This window comes from Fringilla coelebs (assembly GCF_963513975.1).
Source record: "Fringilla coelebs genome assembly, chromosome: 3".
In the NCBI taxonomy this organism is placed as follows: Eukaryota; Metazoa; Chordata; class Aves; order Passeriformes; family Fringillidae; genus Fringilla; species Fringilla coelebs.
In genome coordinates, this window is record NC_140030.1 from 43,905,823 (window position 1) to 43,926,485 (window position 20,663).

The window sequence follows — 20,663 nt, forward strand, 5'->3', positions numbered from 1 at the left end:
CAAAGTTTTCAAACGTATGTTTAGGTACAGAGATAACAGTGCCAGAACAATGCCACATAGCAACATCTCCTACTGACAAGTCCTAACACTCGGTGCTTCAGGAAGGCAAGTCACAAAGACCCTGCCCTCACACTAGCAAGTCTGAACAGGCAGTGCTGGCAGGCACAGAGAAATCCTCTCTTGAGATGCCAGAGCAGAAAACTCACTGATTCAAACAGAATCATGTGCTGCCTTCCACACCATCTGTCCATAGCCCCTTCCATCCCTCATCACCTCTGATCTTACAAAACATTAGTCTGGGGTGAAAGACCATAGTACATCACAAGCAAAACTCCCCATTTATTGCAGCAGTGGCAAGGACCCAAGTGCAAGATCTGCAGTGGCCCCATGGGCAGCTCTGGCAGCCAGACAATGGCCACACGTAAAAGCAGCTCTTACTAAACACCAGCTTTTGTATTCTTATGTAGAACATGAATCAGAAGTCAGGAAAAATAACAGAGAACTGTTACCACTACAGAGTAAATCCACAGGATCTGAGGTTTCCTTTCTTCAGAGGGGAATCCTCATCAATCTTCTTTAAGCCTCTTAAATTAGCTTCAAAGCAATTCTGTGTGGGTTGCAAAGCTTGCTTAACACTGAGCTGGAGAGGGGCCAAAGTAACTCAGTACAGTAAAAATTCATGCAGGTAAAACTCAGAAAGAAGGACACCCACCACAGACATTTGCAAAAGCACTATGAAAATAATCAAGAAACCACTCAGAAGAAATTGTTTCACCACCCACCCACCCAGCGGCACAAAAAGCAGACTCATGCTGACAGAGGCAAAGCGCCAGGAGATGGTCTTTTAGAGGAAATGTCTCCTTGCTACCAGGTTCAGCTGCCTAACTGCAGGGAGGTATCTCACAGGGTGGTGGGAAGATGCAGGGGAAGACAAAAGAAAAATACAGGTGAAAGATGAGAAATTGTGCAAGACTGGCATGGCAGAAACTGCTTTTCTATATAAGTTAAAAGGTATCATCCCCTTATATAAAGCATTAGTGGTAAATGGGATTCAATGAGATCCCCACACATCATCTAGTTCTGTAGAGAGGCTTCTTGCCTCTTCTGTTTATCCTTTGCCCTTTTCAGTACAATCTCAGAGCTTCCTGCAGCAGAATAATTAGAATCTACCAAGTACAGTTATTCCTCTTCTTTCATCAGTTTGCCTTGAAGATGACTAAGTGTACAGTGTAGAGACAGACAGATATGAGACAGATAAATCTACCTTTTCATTTAAATATACACTGTAGTCATGTTAAACAGAAAAATGTCCCAGAGGCCTTTGTAATTTACAGTCTCTTTTCTGAATTACCTCTGTGTTTATGCATTCAGGAAATGTACTACTGTGAAGCAGTATAGCATGAGACAAACAAAGGCGTGTCTTGATGGAAGTAGCACACCATTATGAATAAAATCATAAATAACAGCTGCTGGCTAGTCCATTTTTTTTCATTAAATCAAGCTTTACTTCACCGAGTAAACTGCTTTGACAAGAGAGAACTCACTGCAGTAGTGTGTAGGCATTAGAAAATAAACACTATTCATTTTTACCATGCTGGAAATCAGTTCAAATTGTAATGAGAAACATTCTAAGAACAAAAATGTAGAGGCAGCTTACCATGGGGTAAGCAAGAGGAAGAACTTACTTTTTGCAAAATACTTCACAGTAACTACTCTTATTTATGGTTTTATGATTAGTAGATGCACACACCTAATCCGACACACTGAGAGATGAGAGAGATGCATTCACTCAAACTAGCTAACTAACTAACATTCACTAGTAACTAGCTAATTCACCTTCCCTGGTTTTGATTCCATCTTGCTTCAAACTTTCTTGGTCATCTCAACATAGCCTCACTGCTGAGTGTTTACAAGCTTCAGGAAAATAACACAAGTGCTGTTGGATTTTCTCCCTAATGTAGGGGCATCTACACAGTTCAGGGTGCTCAAATTTAACTTGTAAGCTTATACCCAAAAATTCTTGCATAGAAAAAATTCAATTTTGCCAATGGGGATGTCAAGTGTCAGCTTGTTCAAAGCCTGAAGAGGACCCATGCATTTGCTGACATGGCCAAGAAGCTTTGTTCATGACTTTCAAAGGCCAGGCAACTTCAGAGGGCTCTGCTCTCTCTTCTTTAAAGAATCATACCATGTTTACAGATGTCAAGTTGGGTACCCAAAATCAGAAGTGCTATAAATCACTAAACACCTACAAAAATTCTGCATGTGGCTAGTAGAATATTTAAAAATTCATTAATACCTTTTGTTTTGAAAGAAAAGAGAGATCTTCTACACCAGACAGTGCATGTTTCAAATCAGTTTTGAATCACTTTCCTGTGAATATTTATTCCAAAGTACTTACTGAAATAAATAGGTCATTAAAAGTATTGTGAGGCAGTTCCATATGCATTTTCTCACTCAAATTAAAGCTACACATAATTTACTTTCTGACATAAACTTTTAATTTAAGTTACTCATTTGTGCCCCTATGACTAAAAAAACACCAAAATGGTAGCAGAAGGGGGAAAAAAAATCCCTTGAGAATGATCAAGGAAAAACGAAAGTCCTGTAAAATACCTGGGTGCTATCTTAGAAAAAATAATTCCAAGGTTCAGATGCTATTGATTTCAACAGTTTCCTGTGAGGACAGTACTATTGTTTTCAGATTTGGAGTAGTCATTTGTACAATGAAGAAAAATCACTCAGTGAGTAGCAAGAAGCAGAAGAGAAGTATGAGTTTTCATTCATTGTTGTAACAATGCTTCAAGAAAAAATCACAAAATTTCAGCTGATGGTATAGTTTCCAGACAAATGTCAAAACTAAGACTTTGAAGGGACTTCATAACAGGAACACCAAGGAGTGTGCTGAAGCACCCTTGTAATAACTCTTGGAACAGGGCAGACAAAAACAAGTAACAAAAGAAGAAATTTTTTTTTAAGCCCTAAGACTAAGGACAGTTTGCAGCAATCTTTTGTTTCTCAGGCAAAACATGACCAAGACAGCAAAAGCCAAAAAACTCGTATCATAATCCACAACTAATAATCAACTCTCAATAAATCAACAGATCAAATTTCTAACGACACCAGATCAACTACAATGAGTGCTATCAGTTCAAAAACCACCAGTAAGCAGAAAGAAAAAGTGAGGGATGTCCTTACCGGTAAAATATGACTCTGTGATTTCAGACATTATGTTTTGAAGCTTTTCTGCATCCAGACTATTTTTAGCTGTTAGCAGGGATCTCTGTACACTGGTTCTTTCAAAAATAATTGACAAATTGGATGAAGAGCAAGCAGTTCAGGGAGTTGTCAGGGAGAATTTATGCAGCAATTTTTCCCTGTCTGTGAGAACAGAAGCTGGAACTAAGGAAATAATCTCTTTCTTTATAACATTCATCTACACAGTTGAAACACTAGTTACTGTGAATAATAATAGTTCTTAGAGGCTCCCCATGTCCCATAAATCTCCTGTGAGATGACTCAAGGACAGAGCAGAAAAAATTAATCTAAGGGAAGATAATGTTTTATCAATACCTCTAAGCAGTGTTGATAAAATCAAATCAACTGGTAAATGAAGATGCAAAGTAGCTTATCATTAATAAAATTGCACACTGAAGAATTTGTGCTGCATCATAAGCAGACAAAAACCCAGAGAAAATGAGTGATTTAAATGTTTTTTGCATAGAAAGTGAACTGAAAAAGAACTATCTTCCTTTATTTTCCTTCAAAAAATGTTCTTTCAGAATGCACCAAGATTTTGTGATTTTTAAGTTTTTACTACTTCAGTTCTCATACTGAGGACAAAAAAGAGAGGTGTGCAGAATGAGTCCACTCATGTGTTCCGCTTACACAATTTTGCAACTTTGCACCTCTGGATACTTATTAAAGCACTTTATGTTTAGCTTGTCTTTTCAGCAGTGAATCAAATTTAAGAAAAAACAACCCAATAAATCTGTTGATAAAGCATTGACTAAGCTTTTAAAGCTCTGTCATACTGTTACTAGCGCAATTTTTTTTTCTGTGTTTGGTATAAATGGAGTAAATGGAGGCTATGCCCTTCAAAGCGGTCAGCAACATGAGCGTATTACTAAGAGGTATGATTGTGCCATCTAACACTGAATAGAGGTTCTCCAAAATCTCCTCATTGATATTTAGCAGAAATTATTTTCCCAGTATAAACTGAACTGCTCATAATATTATATGATCATATGCATACTTGTCTAAGGCAATCATGCTCACAGTGAATGCAAGAGTTGTAACTTTAGGTTACCAGACTCGCTATAATTTGCTTCCCTTTTCCCTTTCAATAGCAGAGTCTGCTCCAAGTAGTGGCCACACAGAATCATTTTTCAGAGGTTTTTCATCTTCCATGTGTCTATGTAAGATCTCACCAACATCTGAAATTTGTTGTTTCCACTCTCAACTCTGTTAATCTGCTTTCCACCGTGATGATGAATGGTAATTAAAAAGAAAAACCCTAATCCACCAAGCAGTTTTGTCCCTGGATGAAGACAGCAAGTATAATTTTACTGGGCTGCAGTGATTACATGTGTGTGTATATATATATATATATATATATATATATATATATATATAAAGAGTTTATCTGCATTTTTTAGCAGGTCTAATTAGGATTTGTCTCCTTTAGGTAGTTAATGCATAGCTATCATTATCAACCTTCCAGATGTAATTTATTTCTCTGTTCTGCTTCAAGCTGTGGTTGGTAAGGGCCCTGTGATGATCTGCATTTCCATGCTGTCCAGCACACTGTTGAATGTGGCCCATGATTAAGACTCTTAAGTCTTGCAGTAACCAAGCAATAAAGGACAACAACCTTCTGATTTGTTCTCTGCCAGCTGCCCTACCTCCTTAAAACTCTTTGTAACAGTTCAATGCCAAACCTAATAAATAACTGCATAAACTAGTTATGAACTTGGGTGTGCCTGGAGGCCTGCAACTCTGAAATACAAACTACCCAGCTCTGCCAGAGCCACTGCTATTCTGAAAACACTCCAGTTCCCCAGTTGCATACTGAGACACTATTCAGAATAAGAGATGCATCCACTGCAAAGTATTTAAATGGGAGTATGGAGTTGTGGTGAAGCTTAATTGCTACCAGGAAACACAGAGACACTGCAGAAAAGAGGGGACAAGGGAGTCCTTTTTGGAAGGAGTAAGAAAGAGAAGCCAAAACTACCTGAAATAGTAAAATGCAATCCAGCAAGGCCAGAATTACAACATACTACATAACCTGACAGATGCAATCACATAAAGAACAGTGAACAACTCACTAAAAAGTAATTTAGAAAAGTATCTTGGAGATGTAGACATGCCAAACTGAACTTGAACAATGAATTGTTAGGGAAAAGGCAAACCCTACATGAGGACATATAAACCAAATTCTGACCCACAATGTGTTATGAAGTAACCCCTCCTGCTGCATTCACATTTGTAAAGCCTCAGCTGGAGTGCTGTGTTCAGCTGAAACCATGGCATACCATATGCTGAGCATCCAAACAGATTCCAGGAAGAGGATGCAGAGTGATAGGAGGCCAGGAAATACAATCCACTAGAGAAACTGAACAGAGTGTAGATTTTTCTTTTGTTTAGATTGGTTTTAGTCAAAAAGAAAATAAAATTGAGGGACACAGTGTCAGTCTTTTAAATCTGCATAAGTTGGCTGTAACCTGAAGAGAACCAATTGCATGAACCTTCCATGGCAGTTAGGGACACAAAGCAATGCATTTCAAACTCAAGAAGGGAATTCAGGCGAGACCTTTAGGTGGTGTATCACAATACCCTGCAAAAGCTTTTTAACAGGAAACTCAGAGAGAACCTGGGACAGATTGCCTAGGAAGTGTGAAGGCTTTTGAACACAAAGCAGATAGAAACCAGGCAGGAATGGGTACAGGCAGAAGTGACCTGCCACAGTGCCCATGACAGCTCAGTCATGCCCATGTCACCACCACATCCAAACGCATTCAGCCATGATAGTTTCTTCTTTTTCCCAGTCTTTTTGCCCCTTGTTTATTACAGCAGCTCTGCTACAGGTTTTTCTGTTCACAGCTGCAGTCACCCGCTGGGCAGCAGAAGTTGGTTCCTCTCTTCTTGAAGGAAAAACCAGTATCCTACCTCCTGGGATTCCAATAGATAAGATGACCTTCTGAGACTGGTCTTATACAGATTTTATATGATTTCAAGAAGAGAAGCTTCAAAAGCAAAAGTGAAGCAGACAGACTTTAAAACAGAACAAGCGCCTCCCTTCTCACAGCCTTTTGCCTTTCATAAAACCATGAAACTGAGAAATGTGAAGGTCATCCAGGGAGTTTATACACTTAACAAAACCAACAGGAACAGCTGGTGAGAACAGAGATATATTCAAAAATCCACCACTTGCATTACAGATCAGTATTACTTAAACTTGAGAAAATGGTTAAAAAATTGAAGCATTACACATTTAAATGTTAAAACCAAAAAAACTTTTTTTAAAACTTGCCCATATGTATAACACAGATGTGCAAACACCTATTAACAGAGTGCTCAATATTTTATTTTCAAGTAAGATGAGCCTCACTAACAAATAAATGACTATAATTGCTACTGTTCTGGAAATTTGTTTGAATTAAAACATTGTCCTTTGGCACAGACAGCTACATACCTGGGTATATAACTCTTCCAAAGAACAAATTCCCTTCCTAGGAAACCTAATGACTATTAACTACACTTAGATGACACTGCTAGCACAGTACTGAAAAATACAACCAGAAAAGTCTGGTTTTCTTGGAGGCCTAGTAAAGGCAGTCAATGTGTCTCCCTGCTAGGTCAGCGGCTCGAATGCTGGCCTACACCAGTGATGACTGACAACTGCAATCATCTAATGATCTTTTGCCAGCTGAATAAAACTTATGATTGTGGTCCCAGAGCAAGCTGTCCTCAATACAGCATTATCATCACAATTAAACCCCACCCCACCAGCCAGGCTCCATGAGGCAAAATGATGGGTGGGCAGATGGATAGAAATATTCCATTCTGCAGAGGAGCATTCTCATTCTGAACAATGCTGGCATGACAAAGTTTCACATTTATCCTCTTAGTGAGAAAAGGGGCAGCTATCACTTTTTTCTTTCAGTAGAGGACTATGCTGAAATTTCCCATTTTTATGACTATTTGGTTTAAGAAATAAATAAACAGCTATAAAAAAGCTTTAGAGCATTTTTTTCTGTGGAACCATTCTGTGTTTGACCCTCTACCATGGATGGTATTGGCCATTCAATCTGCACTATACAAGACACACAAACACTATAATGATCAAAAGACTGTGCTGTTAGCCTTTATTACTATTAGACGTATCAAGAGGGGGGCTTTTTATTGATGCTGAAGTTCTCTGAACTATTTGGGTAAGATTTTAATAAACATCTTGATTAGGTTTTCAAACCACATCTGGAAACTCAACTCTGAGGATGAGCAAACCACTGCCATCAGAACAGCAAACAATATCCCCAGAGCAACACCTCACCAGTGTGAAGCCATGGACAAATTTCATCCTGAATGTTTCTGTTCCTGTAGAACAAAGTTAATAATATTCACTACCTTTGAGAAATAACACTGATAAGCCTATACAAGTGGGAGAAGAAAAGCTGGAAGTAGATTCCCACTGAGGAACATTAAACAGAATTCTTACTTATCCTGTGAGTAAGAGAGTTAATTAAAATAGCAATGTGTTCATGCTTAATTAGTGGAGGTGCGTTCAATCAGAGGAATGAATATGAAAGCTCCAGGAAAAACAGAAGGGAAGAAATTCTTCAGTCACTTTTTAGAAAGAAGACAAACTCCAAACATTATAATATCTCTATATCAGCAAAGAATCTACCTATTGAGGTTCCTGAAGACTTCAACAAGTGTGTTTATTTAAAATGCCTGAGTGAATGATTTTTTAAATCTTTTTGATGGCAAAAGGTATTTTCCCATTTACTGTAAAAATCAAAACTATTTTTTATTCACAACCAACAATGCAATCATTTAAGACATGTGAGGCAATCCTTTAAGCTCTACTACAATTCCTTAAGCTCTTGTTTAAAACTCCTGGGTGCAAAGAGGAATTCAATTCACTAGAAACACTATGTTTAACACTTACAGTCTGTTTCAGTCCGTGCCGTGCTATTTCACCTTGCGTTTTAAGGAGTTCTGAGAGAGTGTGGAATGCAGCTTGGGATTAAGTAAGCCAACTAACATCTCCCTTCACCAGAAAACAAACCTAGAAAAACTAGAAACTAAAAAACTAGTGGAAAACAAACCACTGCAAGTTCAGACAAAACTTCTACCGAGTAAGGTACAGGAATAGTATTTCATAATGAGCTTTAGTTAAACTACTAAGCAATCACTTCTCTTGCATGCTTGAAACAAATGAACGTTTTTATAAAGTCTAGAGCATGGCAGTTCTACAGACACTTCCACTTTAAGAAGCTTTCCAGCTCCCTACACACTCAACAGAAAAATAAACAATTTACTATTAAAACCATGGAACTGTTGAATCTCAAAACCTATATAACAATACAAATGAACTCAGGGAATATTATTTAAAAAAATTTGTGTTACTTCCCACATTGTGTGGTCAGTAGTGTGCTAACTCTTCCTACGCCAAGTTTTGCACTTCCCTGCATCCCAAACCACATTTCCATTGTTCTGCATTCTGCTAAACAAAAGCTCCCAACTTTCTAAACTATGCATCAATCCCCAGGGTATATAAGAAGGGGATAGAACAAATACAGACATTTAGACCTTAAAATAGGATTTGAACTGGATTGGTGAAGAAAGTAATGCAAAGTCTATCACTTCATCCTCTTATCTGGAATAGAGAAATGTGGTTCCTACTCCATATACCTAAAGAATATCTGAATTGCATTTGATGGGGCTACTTAAATTATAATGGATGTAGAGCTAACTGCTATTCTGCTACTCCAACATATGGATTTCAAAGTTCAAGAGGATTTAAGGTCATCATAGGAAATCCATCTCTTGATACTCTATCTAGATGTAAAGTACTTGATTCTGACAATTTCCTCCCTTAAAAAGGAGTGTAATGTGGCTGCAAATATTTAACATATTTAATATACAATCTCTTGGCTTTCAAGAACTGCAAGGGCCTTTAAACTAGAGCACTACATTTTCAATGTTTCAGTGTTTCTTCACTGACCTCCAATTAGAAGAGGTAATGGCAGACTGATGTGGTGTTTGTAACAATCACATGCCAAGGGTATAAGATATTATATTCCACAGGCAACCTGCCAATGCTGTCACAGTTGTCACTGTGATTTTGTTGATGTCCTCCAGAGTGAGACTGGTGCCTTGGTGCCAAAGCACTAGGTGAGATCAGAGCCAAAGCTTTCAACCTCCTTCCTGGGAGCTCTGAAAGAAGTGGCTCAAAGCTTATTTCCCCTCTGCAAGAGAGCAGGTGTCTGTGGCAAGCACTAAAACTGTGGTGTTTGTCACATTCCTTCTTCCCACCAATATTTCACAGAATGATAGAATATGCTTAGTTGGAAGGGATCCACAAGCATCATTGAGTCCAACTCCTAGGCCTGCAGAGGACTATCCCCAAGAGTCACACCATGTGCCTGGAAGTATTGTCCAAAGCTTCTTGAACTCATTTTCTTCCTTACTGCAATACAAAACCTCAAGGAAATAAAAGGAATAAAACAGAAACAAACAACAATAAGCAACTTGTTTTCCCCAAGCATTAATTCTATCCTCCCATCCCATGAGATCAAGGCAGGATTCAAACCCAAACACTGTGAGAAGAAAGCAAGTCCAACTCTTCAAAAATCAATTCCTTTTTGGTTGTAATGGATTCTTAGGAGAGGGATGAAAATTATGCCAAAATTACTTACTCCTCTGTAGAAAAGGGGAAAATTATTTGTCTCTGCTCAGAATCAGTTGCAAGTACATGCCTTCAGTTCTCTGGTATGAGTGCTTTGTCTCAGCAGATAGATTTAAATGATCTTACAACTTACAGTGATCTATTAATATAGAAAGTCACACTCGAGTTCTGGTCAATAGAGTTGGCATTTGGGCTGGTGCTGCATAACACCTTTGTCAGCAAAATGGACAGTGGATTGAGAGTATCCTCAGCAAGTTGGTTGGCACTAAGCTGTGCAGGGCAGTGGACATGCTGGAGGGAAGGGATGTTAACTAGAGGGACCATGGCAGGCTTGAGAGGTGGGACTGTGTGAACCTCATGAAGTTCAACAAGGCCAAGCGCAAATTCCTGCACTTGGATCGACACAAATACAGGCTGGGTGGAAGTGGACTGAGAGCAGCCCTGAGGAGAAATACTTAGGGTGTTGGCAGACCAGACACTCAACGTGTCCCAGCCAATGTGCACTCACAGCTCAGAAAGCCAACTGTGTCCAGGGCTGCATCCGAAGAAGCGCGGCCAGCAGGTCACCACTCTGGTGAGGCCCCACCTGGAGCACTGCATCCAGCTCTGGGGTGCCCAACATATGCAGGACACTGACATGTCAGAGAAGGACCAGAGCAGATACACAAAGATGACCAGAGGGCTGGAGCACCCCTCCTATGAAGACAGGCTGAGAAAGTTGGGGTTGCTCAGGAGAAGGCTCTGGGGTAGCCTAATTGTGGCTTTCCAGTACCTAAGAGGGTCCTATAAAAGAACTGGAGAGGAACTTTTTACAAGGACATATTGCAATAGAAAAAAGGAAATGGGCTTAAACTGCAGGACAGAAAGTCTAGATAAGAAATTATGAATAAACTCTTTACTGTGAGTGTGGTGAGACACTGGAACAGGTTGCCCAGTGAAGATGTGGATGCATGATCCTTGCAAGTGTTCAAGGCCAGGATGGATGGAACTTTGAGCAACCTGGTCTAGCAGAAGATGCCTCTGCTCATGGCAGTGGGGTTGGAACTAGATGATCTTTATGATCTTTGAAATCCTTCCAACTCAAACCATTCTTTGATTCTGTGATATATATGTGGGTAAGGGGGAAAAAAACTATGTTAAGACCATCTCTATAACCACACTAAAAAAAGCAGAGATTAATTATAGTATCAGCTCTTGCATTGCTTAGCAGGTTGAGCTTACTACAGTTTTCAGAGGACACTGCTTTCCTCTGTTATTTTTATATTAACGAGGGAATCTAATGCTCATGGAATGATACCACCAGCAACAGCAAGATCCAGGAATAGCATGGGCAGGTGCTGGGCACAAGTTTCTCTGCCAGTCAATCTCAAGCCTGACTCATCTTCTCTCAGTGTTGTATTTTCCTGAAGCAGAGATTAATCACTGTGCCAAACTGTATGGTGTAAAGTTCCACTTGGAATGAGAATGACTGTAGACAAATTTTCCCTACCAATGCCTCATAACTTGAAATCAGTACTGCAAGAGCTTAGTGATGGGAGTGAAAGTGAGCAAGAAAAGAATAAAATTCTCATGAAAATTACTTCACATGCAAAAATAATTTCTGCAAAAGAAAGGTGGAAATTCATTCCAGCATAAAGAGAAATATCTTTTTTAAGACCTGTGCTTCTTGCATCTGTGCTGCAATATCTAAACAGCAGCTGCTTTTTTAATCAAACTAAGTTGTAAACCAAGTTGTGTTATGAATTTCACCTTTTGCAAAAGCTAATCCAAAGTGCATCTATCAATAGCCAACATCTATTTTTGGTTCATCTCAAAGTATTTTAAGTACTGGAGGGTACTCAAAGAATGGTAAGAGGAGCCAATCAACATTTTTATTGTTGCAATTTTAACACTTAAAAGCCTACACATCAGCCTAAAAGTAGGTGTGCTGTGAGCCACACCAGACAACTGTTTATCCATGATTAAGTGTCACTGTGAGGTGCTAACATGGAGAGGCATATAAGAACATAGTTGGCAACTTTACAGAGATAAAATACTTTTAGTTAAATAAAATGCTTTTATTTAAAGCAACAGTTGAGTTATTAACACAGTAAACATCTTAGGGCAAGTGCTGTCTTTAAGTTCCTGTAAAAGTGTCTTTTCCTTCTGTTAAGCCCACCCCAGGCTATTTCCTGGAAAAGTCTGTCATTGTGATAGATGGAGGTACGCAGGGAAGAAAAAACAAATTTCAAGAAGTGCTTGGCAAAGGAAGAGTAATTAATACAACTTAATGTGTCATTTAACAAAAGCAGCCAGGATACATTTTTTATGTGTAGCAAGCATTTTAAACAGTGTGACTTTTTCATGAAGGTCACAGAGTCTTTCAAGGTAAGGACGTAAGTACCAGCTACAGCACAATAAACTAGACTACACTTGCAGGGTGTCACATGGAGCCAATAACTTACAAACATGCTCCCACCCTGGTGCAAAATACAGGTGTGTTGAAACAGATCTCCCTTCAGTGCAAGTTGGCTAATTTGCTCTTAGTTTGCCCTGTAAAATGATAAGATCTTAACCCTAGGTACAAAAAAAGCAGCAGCTCTACCACAAATTTTCTTAGTGTAGTAAACTTTATATCTAGTCTACCCCTGCACTTTGCAACATATATCAAATACTGTAGATTGGATCTGAAAGACCAAAAACAGGCACTGTGGCAATTTTCCAACTGCCATTAATTCAGTTTTCATATACATGTGACACCTTACATTTCAGTTCAGATCTTGACCCTGTTATATTCAAAGACTTTTAAAGAACAACTCACTACAGTTTCATATATGCTACACAGCAAAGCTGGGAAGATTGCTAGTATTAGTAGGTATCTCTTCAGGTATATGAGAATAAAGAAAGAACCTTGGCAGGAGACCTGCCTTTCATTAAGGACATGGATTAGGACAGTCAGCAACATTATCCTTTACTACTTCGTAATTCTGATGGAAATTAAAATTATTAAATAGATTCTGCACCATTGTTCATTCTCCTATAATAATCAGGGTTTGCCTACATTCAGTATATTTCTTGCATTGTTATTTTAGATTTTTTTTCACAGTTCCCTGTAATGCTGCCTGTGTTTTGAAATGGCTGTGTATTCATTTAGGCTGACAGCCTTTTATATTCTGTTTTGATACCCTTCCATCCCCCTTCCCTCCTCCAAGCAGAAGCATCATCAAGGCTCTAAGTGGGACCACACAAATGGAAACAAAGACAGGAGTCCATCTGACCTGTGCAGCCCTGACAGGCTCAGTTATGACACACTTGAGCAGGCAGTCCCAGCCCTGGCCTTGACAAACAGCCTTTTTCACAGCTCAGCTGAGATTTCTCCATGGATCTGAATGAAAGATATCAAAAACTAATTTCCAAGAGGTTGCCATACTGAGATAATTTGTTGGTGTAAGGCAAAAGTGGATGACTGGTGAGCAAAGAGTGCTCTTTATAAGCACTGATCCCAGTGTAACTACACAGGTCACATTTCCCTAGAGCTGGAAGTGAGCAGAAGCGGAGAAAGGAGAAAACCGGAAACAGTGATACTGACTTCAACCACATTACAGCCTGGCACTGAATCTCTGCCAGTGCTTTAAAAAATGAAGGTTTCCAAGGGCATAGCAACAGCATGCTTCCTCCTTGAAATTATTTGTACTACTGTTCTACCTTAATTTAGCATGAAATTGATTTAAGTGTAAAACGAGATTTTATTTTTCCAGAAATTTATTTTAGAAAATTTGATTTACATTAAAAATACATAATATTGAAAAAAACCCATTATTTCTAATTTACAGCAACCTCTTCTATACGCTTTTTAATTACATGGGTATTTGTGTTTCATTATTATCCTTCTGGGTTTGATGGCAGCATCACAATTGTACCAAGTTCTTTCCTAAAGAGAATGCAGTTTTCTTTTTTTGATCCAGCTCATTCTGCCCTAAAGTTATCCTGAGGAAGACCTTTAATGAATTTGAGTGAAGCAGCAAAAATGCATTCTCTGTGATAACATTTCCAGCAAATTGCTCTCTACCACTGTCTGGAGATGCAGAGACAAACAGATGGGACTGTTTACAACCACCTCATGCACACATAGTACTGTCTTTATGCTTTTATAGAATGTGCCTTGGCATGTGTCAGAGGCAAAATTAAAAATAAGATATTAAAAGAAGTATCTAATCTCTTTTCGAAGACACCAAGCTGTGCTGTCACATGGCTTTATGTTGCTTACCTTCTACATAATTTCACCTTTTTGCAGGCTAAGCTTACTGAAGTTCTACTTTTGGCACTAGACTTAGTTATGTCTTTGTCTATAGAAAGAAAAAGCCTCTATTCCATTCTTACTCTCAGTCAGAAGACGGAAACATCCTACATATAAAAAAAAGGAACCCACTATCCAATATTTATTCTATAAATTGCAGGCCTTAAATATACTAGGCATCCCAATATAATGACTGTTTTTCTAGACCCCTAATGGTTTCACTTGAGTCACTATCCCTGGATGTTTTTAAAAGACAATTACATGGGCACTTAGTGACACATTTTGTGATGGACTTGGCAATATTAGGTTTATGGTTGGATTTCCTCTCAAAAGGTCTTTTTCAACCTAAACGATTCCATGATTTCAACAAGTTTCCACAAACTCTCCCTACAAGTTCCGTACCTGTCTTAAAAGTCCTGACCAGGGCATAGTACTTTATCAGGGTCTCAGTAAAGCTGTGCTTAGTAGAAAGATCATTTACTACTTAAAATGTGCATTTTGTATAATCTTTTTAGTAACAATACTTGTTATGAGGTCAAAGCAGTTGTCTATAAAGAATCCTGTATCTTCCTGAACCTGTTCCATATGATCTGTAGCTTACAATGTTTTCCACTGAAGTAATTTCTCTTAACTTTATAAACCTTAAATTTCGCTAATTCTCATATACCTTCACTATGTGTAACAGGCACCTCCAAAGGAGTCTCCAAACTACCACACTGAGATACTGGTCTGAGCCTTTAGAGCACCTACAGTAGCATCCAGTTCAAAACCAAAGCATAGTTCTAAAGCAACCTCCTCACCAATACCTAAGTCCAGCTGTCTTGAGCTCCTGCATAGGTGATTAGAGCAAGATGGCAGGGTTCATGTTTATTACCTGAATTGTCTGGTAAACCGAAGGATCAAATCCTTTAACAGTCACTTCTCGGAAAACTCTTGGCTCCAGTTCCTCTTTGGTCAGATCACAGTGATAAATAATACCTAAAATACAGAATATAAATGCAAGCTTGTCATCTTAGTGTACACCCATCATTAAAAAGATGCCAGTTTAGGCACTGTGATGGAGTCATGAATGGGAAAGGTAACTCAGCAGGGTTCATCAGTTTTGGACATATTTTTTCATTTGTTATACAGTTTAACATTTACATGTATGCATTTCATCTAGGGAGGGTGCAAAGGCTTTCTGTGCAGAAAGAATCATTCTCACCGCTCACACAAAGACGGGGGGCTAAGCAAAATAGGGGGAAAAAACCCATTCACATCAAGTTAGAAAGGACTTATTAAAAACAATAATGTTACAAGAAAGAAATGTAAAGTCAAATTTAAAACACGCCCTTTTACATTCACCAGACTGAGAATAAATACATCAAGGTCAACAATTTTCTCCTTATGATAAAATATTTGAAATTAAAATTCAAATGGCCCAGATAACAGAAAGACCTAAACACCCACTTGAACTTGTGGCAGACTAGCACAGGTTACCTATGGAACTGAATAAAACCTGGTCTTGAGTAGCTTTTCTTACATCTTGATCCTGCAAGTTTGAAGACACCTTCACTTGAGTTGTGTGTATGATTTCCAAAGGATTGTGCCCATGAGAAAACCTATGTATAAATAGTACAGAACTTCTAGGTTGCAGCAGAAGCTGAATCACAGGGAATGCAGCTATCTAGACACTACACAGATGTGTGACTAACAAAGAACAATTTTGCATTTAAACTATAGAACATATTTCCTGTCATTCAACCCTAATAACATTTGAGTATGTGTCATACATGACTATGTTTGCACATTGGTTAACATACTAAAAAATCCTAATATTCATGCCTGCACTACAGATACATGTGATACATAAACTAACATGAGTGTTAATTATTCTTTGTTTTTCTCCTTTACAACAAGCTGGTCCCTGCAAAATTTGGAACATATATGAGGGCAAAGAACAGCAAAAGGTATGGCAGTAAGCACTCTACTGGGATCCTCAATGTAATAGAGTTAACCAAGGTGGACAGGTCTTGATTGAAATCCTGATGTATTGTGTACATTATAGATACATTCAGGAAACAGAAGTAATTACAACAGAGATTATAACTATAAAATTCATACTGACTAAAACATGAAATAATGAGGAAACATATCAGGGAATTGCCTCTTTAAGTTAGTTTTATAGACTGGAAAATCAGGAAGATAGAGACTGGGAAACAAATGCAGATGTAAACAAACATTTCTAGCAATTGATAAAGCCTTTTTCCATAACAGTGAATTAACAGGGGACTAAAAGTAGGACTACCCTCATTTGCTGGGATTATTTTTTATTTAACACAAAACGACACAGCAAACCTAATCAGGTTGATAGGTCCAAACCAGCATTAAGGCAGCATTTCCCTTAAAGATCAGGATCCAGAAAATGATGTGGAAGTTCAGTGTAAAGCCCTCCAGGCAGCAACAGCAGAGCAGCTGTTTGACACACACAGGCAGCTGCCCAAACTGGGCAATGTACTGGCGAACACTGCACACAGAGCAGAATTCCCACATCTTAGCAAACCACATGATGAAGAACAAGCACAGTCACAGACTGCATTTCCAGAGCAAATCAACCTAATGTTACACTAATATGCAATTCAACCCCTTCTACTGCATCTCTTGTTCTGTTGTATTTTTAGTGTCACAGCAGTTAATATAAAAAAAAATTGTAGTATTTTTCACTGTTTTGCTGGGTACTAAATAAACGCAAAATGCCAGTGGTCACCTAGGCATCAGACCAGAGTGAACAGCAGGGATAACCATATTTTTCAGGGAATAACAGAAATTATTTTATGGTGTCAGCATATATGGGTTTAGAACCCCTTTACTCATTATTTCATATATATGGTTATTATTACTTTTGTTGTAGGTATTAAACACAAGTATGTTAATTTGTTTCTCATTAGAAAAAAAAGAATAGTCCAACCTAATACAGGTGCAAATTATATTGATAGTAAAGTAGGAATATTTAGGTTAACCAAGGATCAGTCCCATACCTTTTGTATGATTATTCCACTGATGAGGTGAACAGAGGTTGCACACAAACTAAAATAAACCAACCTAAAAATTACCTCCCTGGTCTACTTTTCTCATTCCTTCTTTATCCTCATACAGACTACCCACATTTCTTACCTCCCCTTTTTCTTCCAGATTCCAGGTCACTCTGCCCCAGTTAACAGAGCTATGCCATAGTGAATTCTTTGTAGATGCTACGGAAATCAATGAAAAGGAGAAAAATAATCTGCCTAAGCAACCACCAGGCAGTGAGAGCAGCTATTGCTGGCCAGCTGGAAAGCCACAGGCTAAAACAGATCTGGGCTATTCCCCTACACATTTTTAGCAGCTGCAGAGACTCTGTTGGATAAGCTGAGATGAATGGTGCAGGCCTGTAAAACTGGCAACTTCTGGCCCACAGCGTGGGCAACTCAACTATGAACCATCCAGCTGGACAAAATTAAGAGATAAATGCATGAGTGTCCTCAAGTTACTCTCCAGTTCCAATGGCTGCAACAATCTTAATGTTGTTTAAAAGAAGAACTGAAAATAGATCATATCAAATATATCATATTTCTGTTTATGTAAACAGTAAGACAGTGGGCAATTCATCACACTTCTTATCTGCTAAGATTGAAACCTAATTTTGATAATTTGACATACTCCTTTCTAGCAAAACCAGCAATTATCAAAAGTAATTTACAGCGATTTCACAATGTAATGTTGCTGTGCTCTAACTGAAACAAGCAAAAACATAGGTACGATGCTATAAGCACATTTTTTTTCCCCTTATGATACAAAACCATGGGAGGAGATAAAGATGCTGAAACCTTCATATTTGAATCCCATCTTGTATTAGGTATTGATTGTCTGGGCCATACAGAAAGAAAAAAAAAAAGAGTGAACAGTATTTTCTTGTCATATACTAGATTGACAACGGCATAGAAACTCCCTTCCTAAGCAAAATCCTAGAATATTTATTTTGCCACACCTGTATTATGTAATGCTTTGGACAGCTCCAGCTTTGCAGGACTGTACAAAGTTGATTCCTCCAGCAATCCAACAACACCAAATACTATAAGGACAGACAGTAAGGATGCTCAAATAAGGCTATGCATAAATGAATCATAAAACTATCAGAGAACAATTTTCTGTGGCTTTTATTAATATAATGTTCTTTAAAATTGTGATTAAAAATCACATTAAACACATTAACAATTATCTTTTACTGAGTTTTTCGCCTTCTGTCTTGCTGTTTGAGCAAGAACTGTGAGAATGCTACAATTTTATCTCCAGTACAAGTCAGTCTTGACTCTTAATGCAGGTCTCTCAATACTAGAAGGTACATTATTTTGGCTTGATGGATCAAAGACTGATACATTTTCTGGTGAGCAATCACTGCTAACATGGGTGGAAGCAGTTTCATACCAATATACCAAATAACTACTAAATGACAGAAAATGAGAAAGACACTGTTCTTGGGAAAAGAAACAATAACACGAGACAAAAAAAAAATCTTACCTGGAGATAAAAAGGAAGTAAACTGGTAGAATATTTCAGTGTCCTTCTTTTGGCCACTATATCCCACAATACTACCAACTTCTAGGGGAAAAGTCTTGAGATGTGCACCAGTGGCTAGGTCATGAAGCTGCAGGATATTCTTCACATCATGCAGGTAGCACAAAACCAGGAAATTGGACCTCACACAAGCAACCCATTCTGCACAGAATGGAAAAGAAAAACAAAGCCACAGAAAATACAATTTAAAAAAGTAAGAAAGAAAACAATCAGACATACTCTGATCCTATGCATTTAGCATACCTAAATGCATGCAGCAAAATTTCTGACACGCACTGTCTTTAACTCTTAAATCTTTGTAAATGAACCCAAAATAAAGTCTGACATTTTCTGGAAATGCATTAACCATGCTGCTTAAAGTTAATTTATGCAGACACAGGAATAAAGAATTGCTTAATCAATATGCTTATGCATTTAGGATATTTATAGATCAATACTGCTCTTAAATATCACAGATTTCAATGCATAACCCAAGCAAAACATTTATCTTTGCCAGCAAAACTTATGGAAAGTCATGAAAATCAAAACAATCATTATGATTTATACTCAAACTAAACTCGTAAGGAAAAAAGACATGATCCTGTAATGCACATTGAGGTATAGAACCTAGATGTTACTATTTCTCTTGGTTCTATTGCTGAAGTAATCAGGAGAGTATTTTTGCAAGCGAGCCGTACTGGGTAAGAAAAGGGTTATTCTGGGGTGATATTCTCATCATGCCATTAAAAAAAGCCCACGTGCTTATTCAAGATGCTAATGCTGCTAAACAGCATTCTTGAGACTGTAAGGTAATAGGAGCAGGATGCAGCACAGTGAACTCAATCCAGATGAAGGATCCAGGAACAAATCCCTATGCAGAGGTTCACTGCCTTAATGTCTCTCCTGGCAGTCCCAGTTCTAGTCCCACTGTGTCTGTGCAGCTGGGCAGGAATGAGAGCTTCTGCTCCACAGAACTTCTCCCATCCTGAGTTTGTTCCTTGGAATAACTACTAGACATATGTGAACCTTTATTTCATGGCATGCTAATTTTTCAATTGGACTTAAAAAAATTTAAACCAATTAAAATAAAGTATCTGGGCTGTCATTTCCAAAAACCTCTGTGGTTCTACTGACTATCTCACTTCAAACTCCATCTCTATAGCCTATAAAGTGTAGAAACTCTTTGGAGCTCCAGTTCACCCATGATATATAATGTAACATATTCACTCCTGTCTCTTGTGTCATTGGCTTTAGATCTCTAGTGACAAGTCTATTTATTTACTCATACAGACAGGAGAAAGATTAAAACATCTTAATCTTGCTCAATATTTCTGTCATTTAAGAAATTATTTTGCAACAAAAGTATTTTAGCTTCTCATTAATTCACAAATTGAATACAAGCAAGACAAAATACAAGCAAAGTTAAAAATCAAAGAAAGTATCCTGAAGGAGGTAATGTGGGACATTTTTATTTGTTTGTAAGACTAGATGAGGAGGTGATTCTAATTCTCTTCCAACTACATATACACAACTTCTTCTCTGACAATGCAGACTGGAAATCTAAATCATGGGCAAAATACCAGTGTTGGAAAATGGCTTTTTTTTCTGCTGGAAGCAAAGAATTAGGAGATGAACCAAATGAGTAAGAAATTTTAGGTAGGACAGACAGGGGTACACTGTAATGCCAAAGTAGCACAGTGAGATGGAGAATTTAATGTTACAACATTGGAGGAAAAAATATCAGAGTATAAGCATATAAAAATTGATGGAATTTCAGTTTTACGCCATTTTATATTATTCACATCTTAACAGCTCTTTCTAGTTTCTTCCAAGTCCTATAAAACCAAATAATTTGAATTCACAGAGCTGTAAAGAAGACAATCTTATAAATGCATCTTT

The 20,663-nt window shown here is 38.1% G+C and overlaps 1 protein-coding gene across 1 annotated transcript in view; it reads right to left on the reverse strand.

The window, feature by feature from the left end:
* PREP (prolyl endopeptidase) overlaps nucleotides 1-20,663 on the reverse strand; it is a gene marked incomplete at its 5' end in the record, with an annotated part of 86,320 nt that overhangs the window by 20,680 nt on the left and 44,977 nt on the right. Inside the window, 2 exons of the mRNA XM_084202452.1 lie at nucleotides 15,067-15,170; nucleotides 18,729-18,926. Of these exons, the coding sequence (XP_084058578.1) occupies nucleotides 15,067-15,170; nucleotides 18,729-18,926 (302 nt within the window). The remainder of the gene's footprint in view (nucleotides 1-15,066; nucleotides 15,171-18,728; nucleotides 18,927-20,663) is intronic.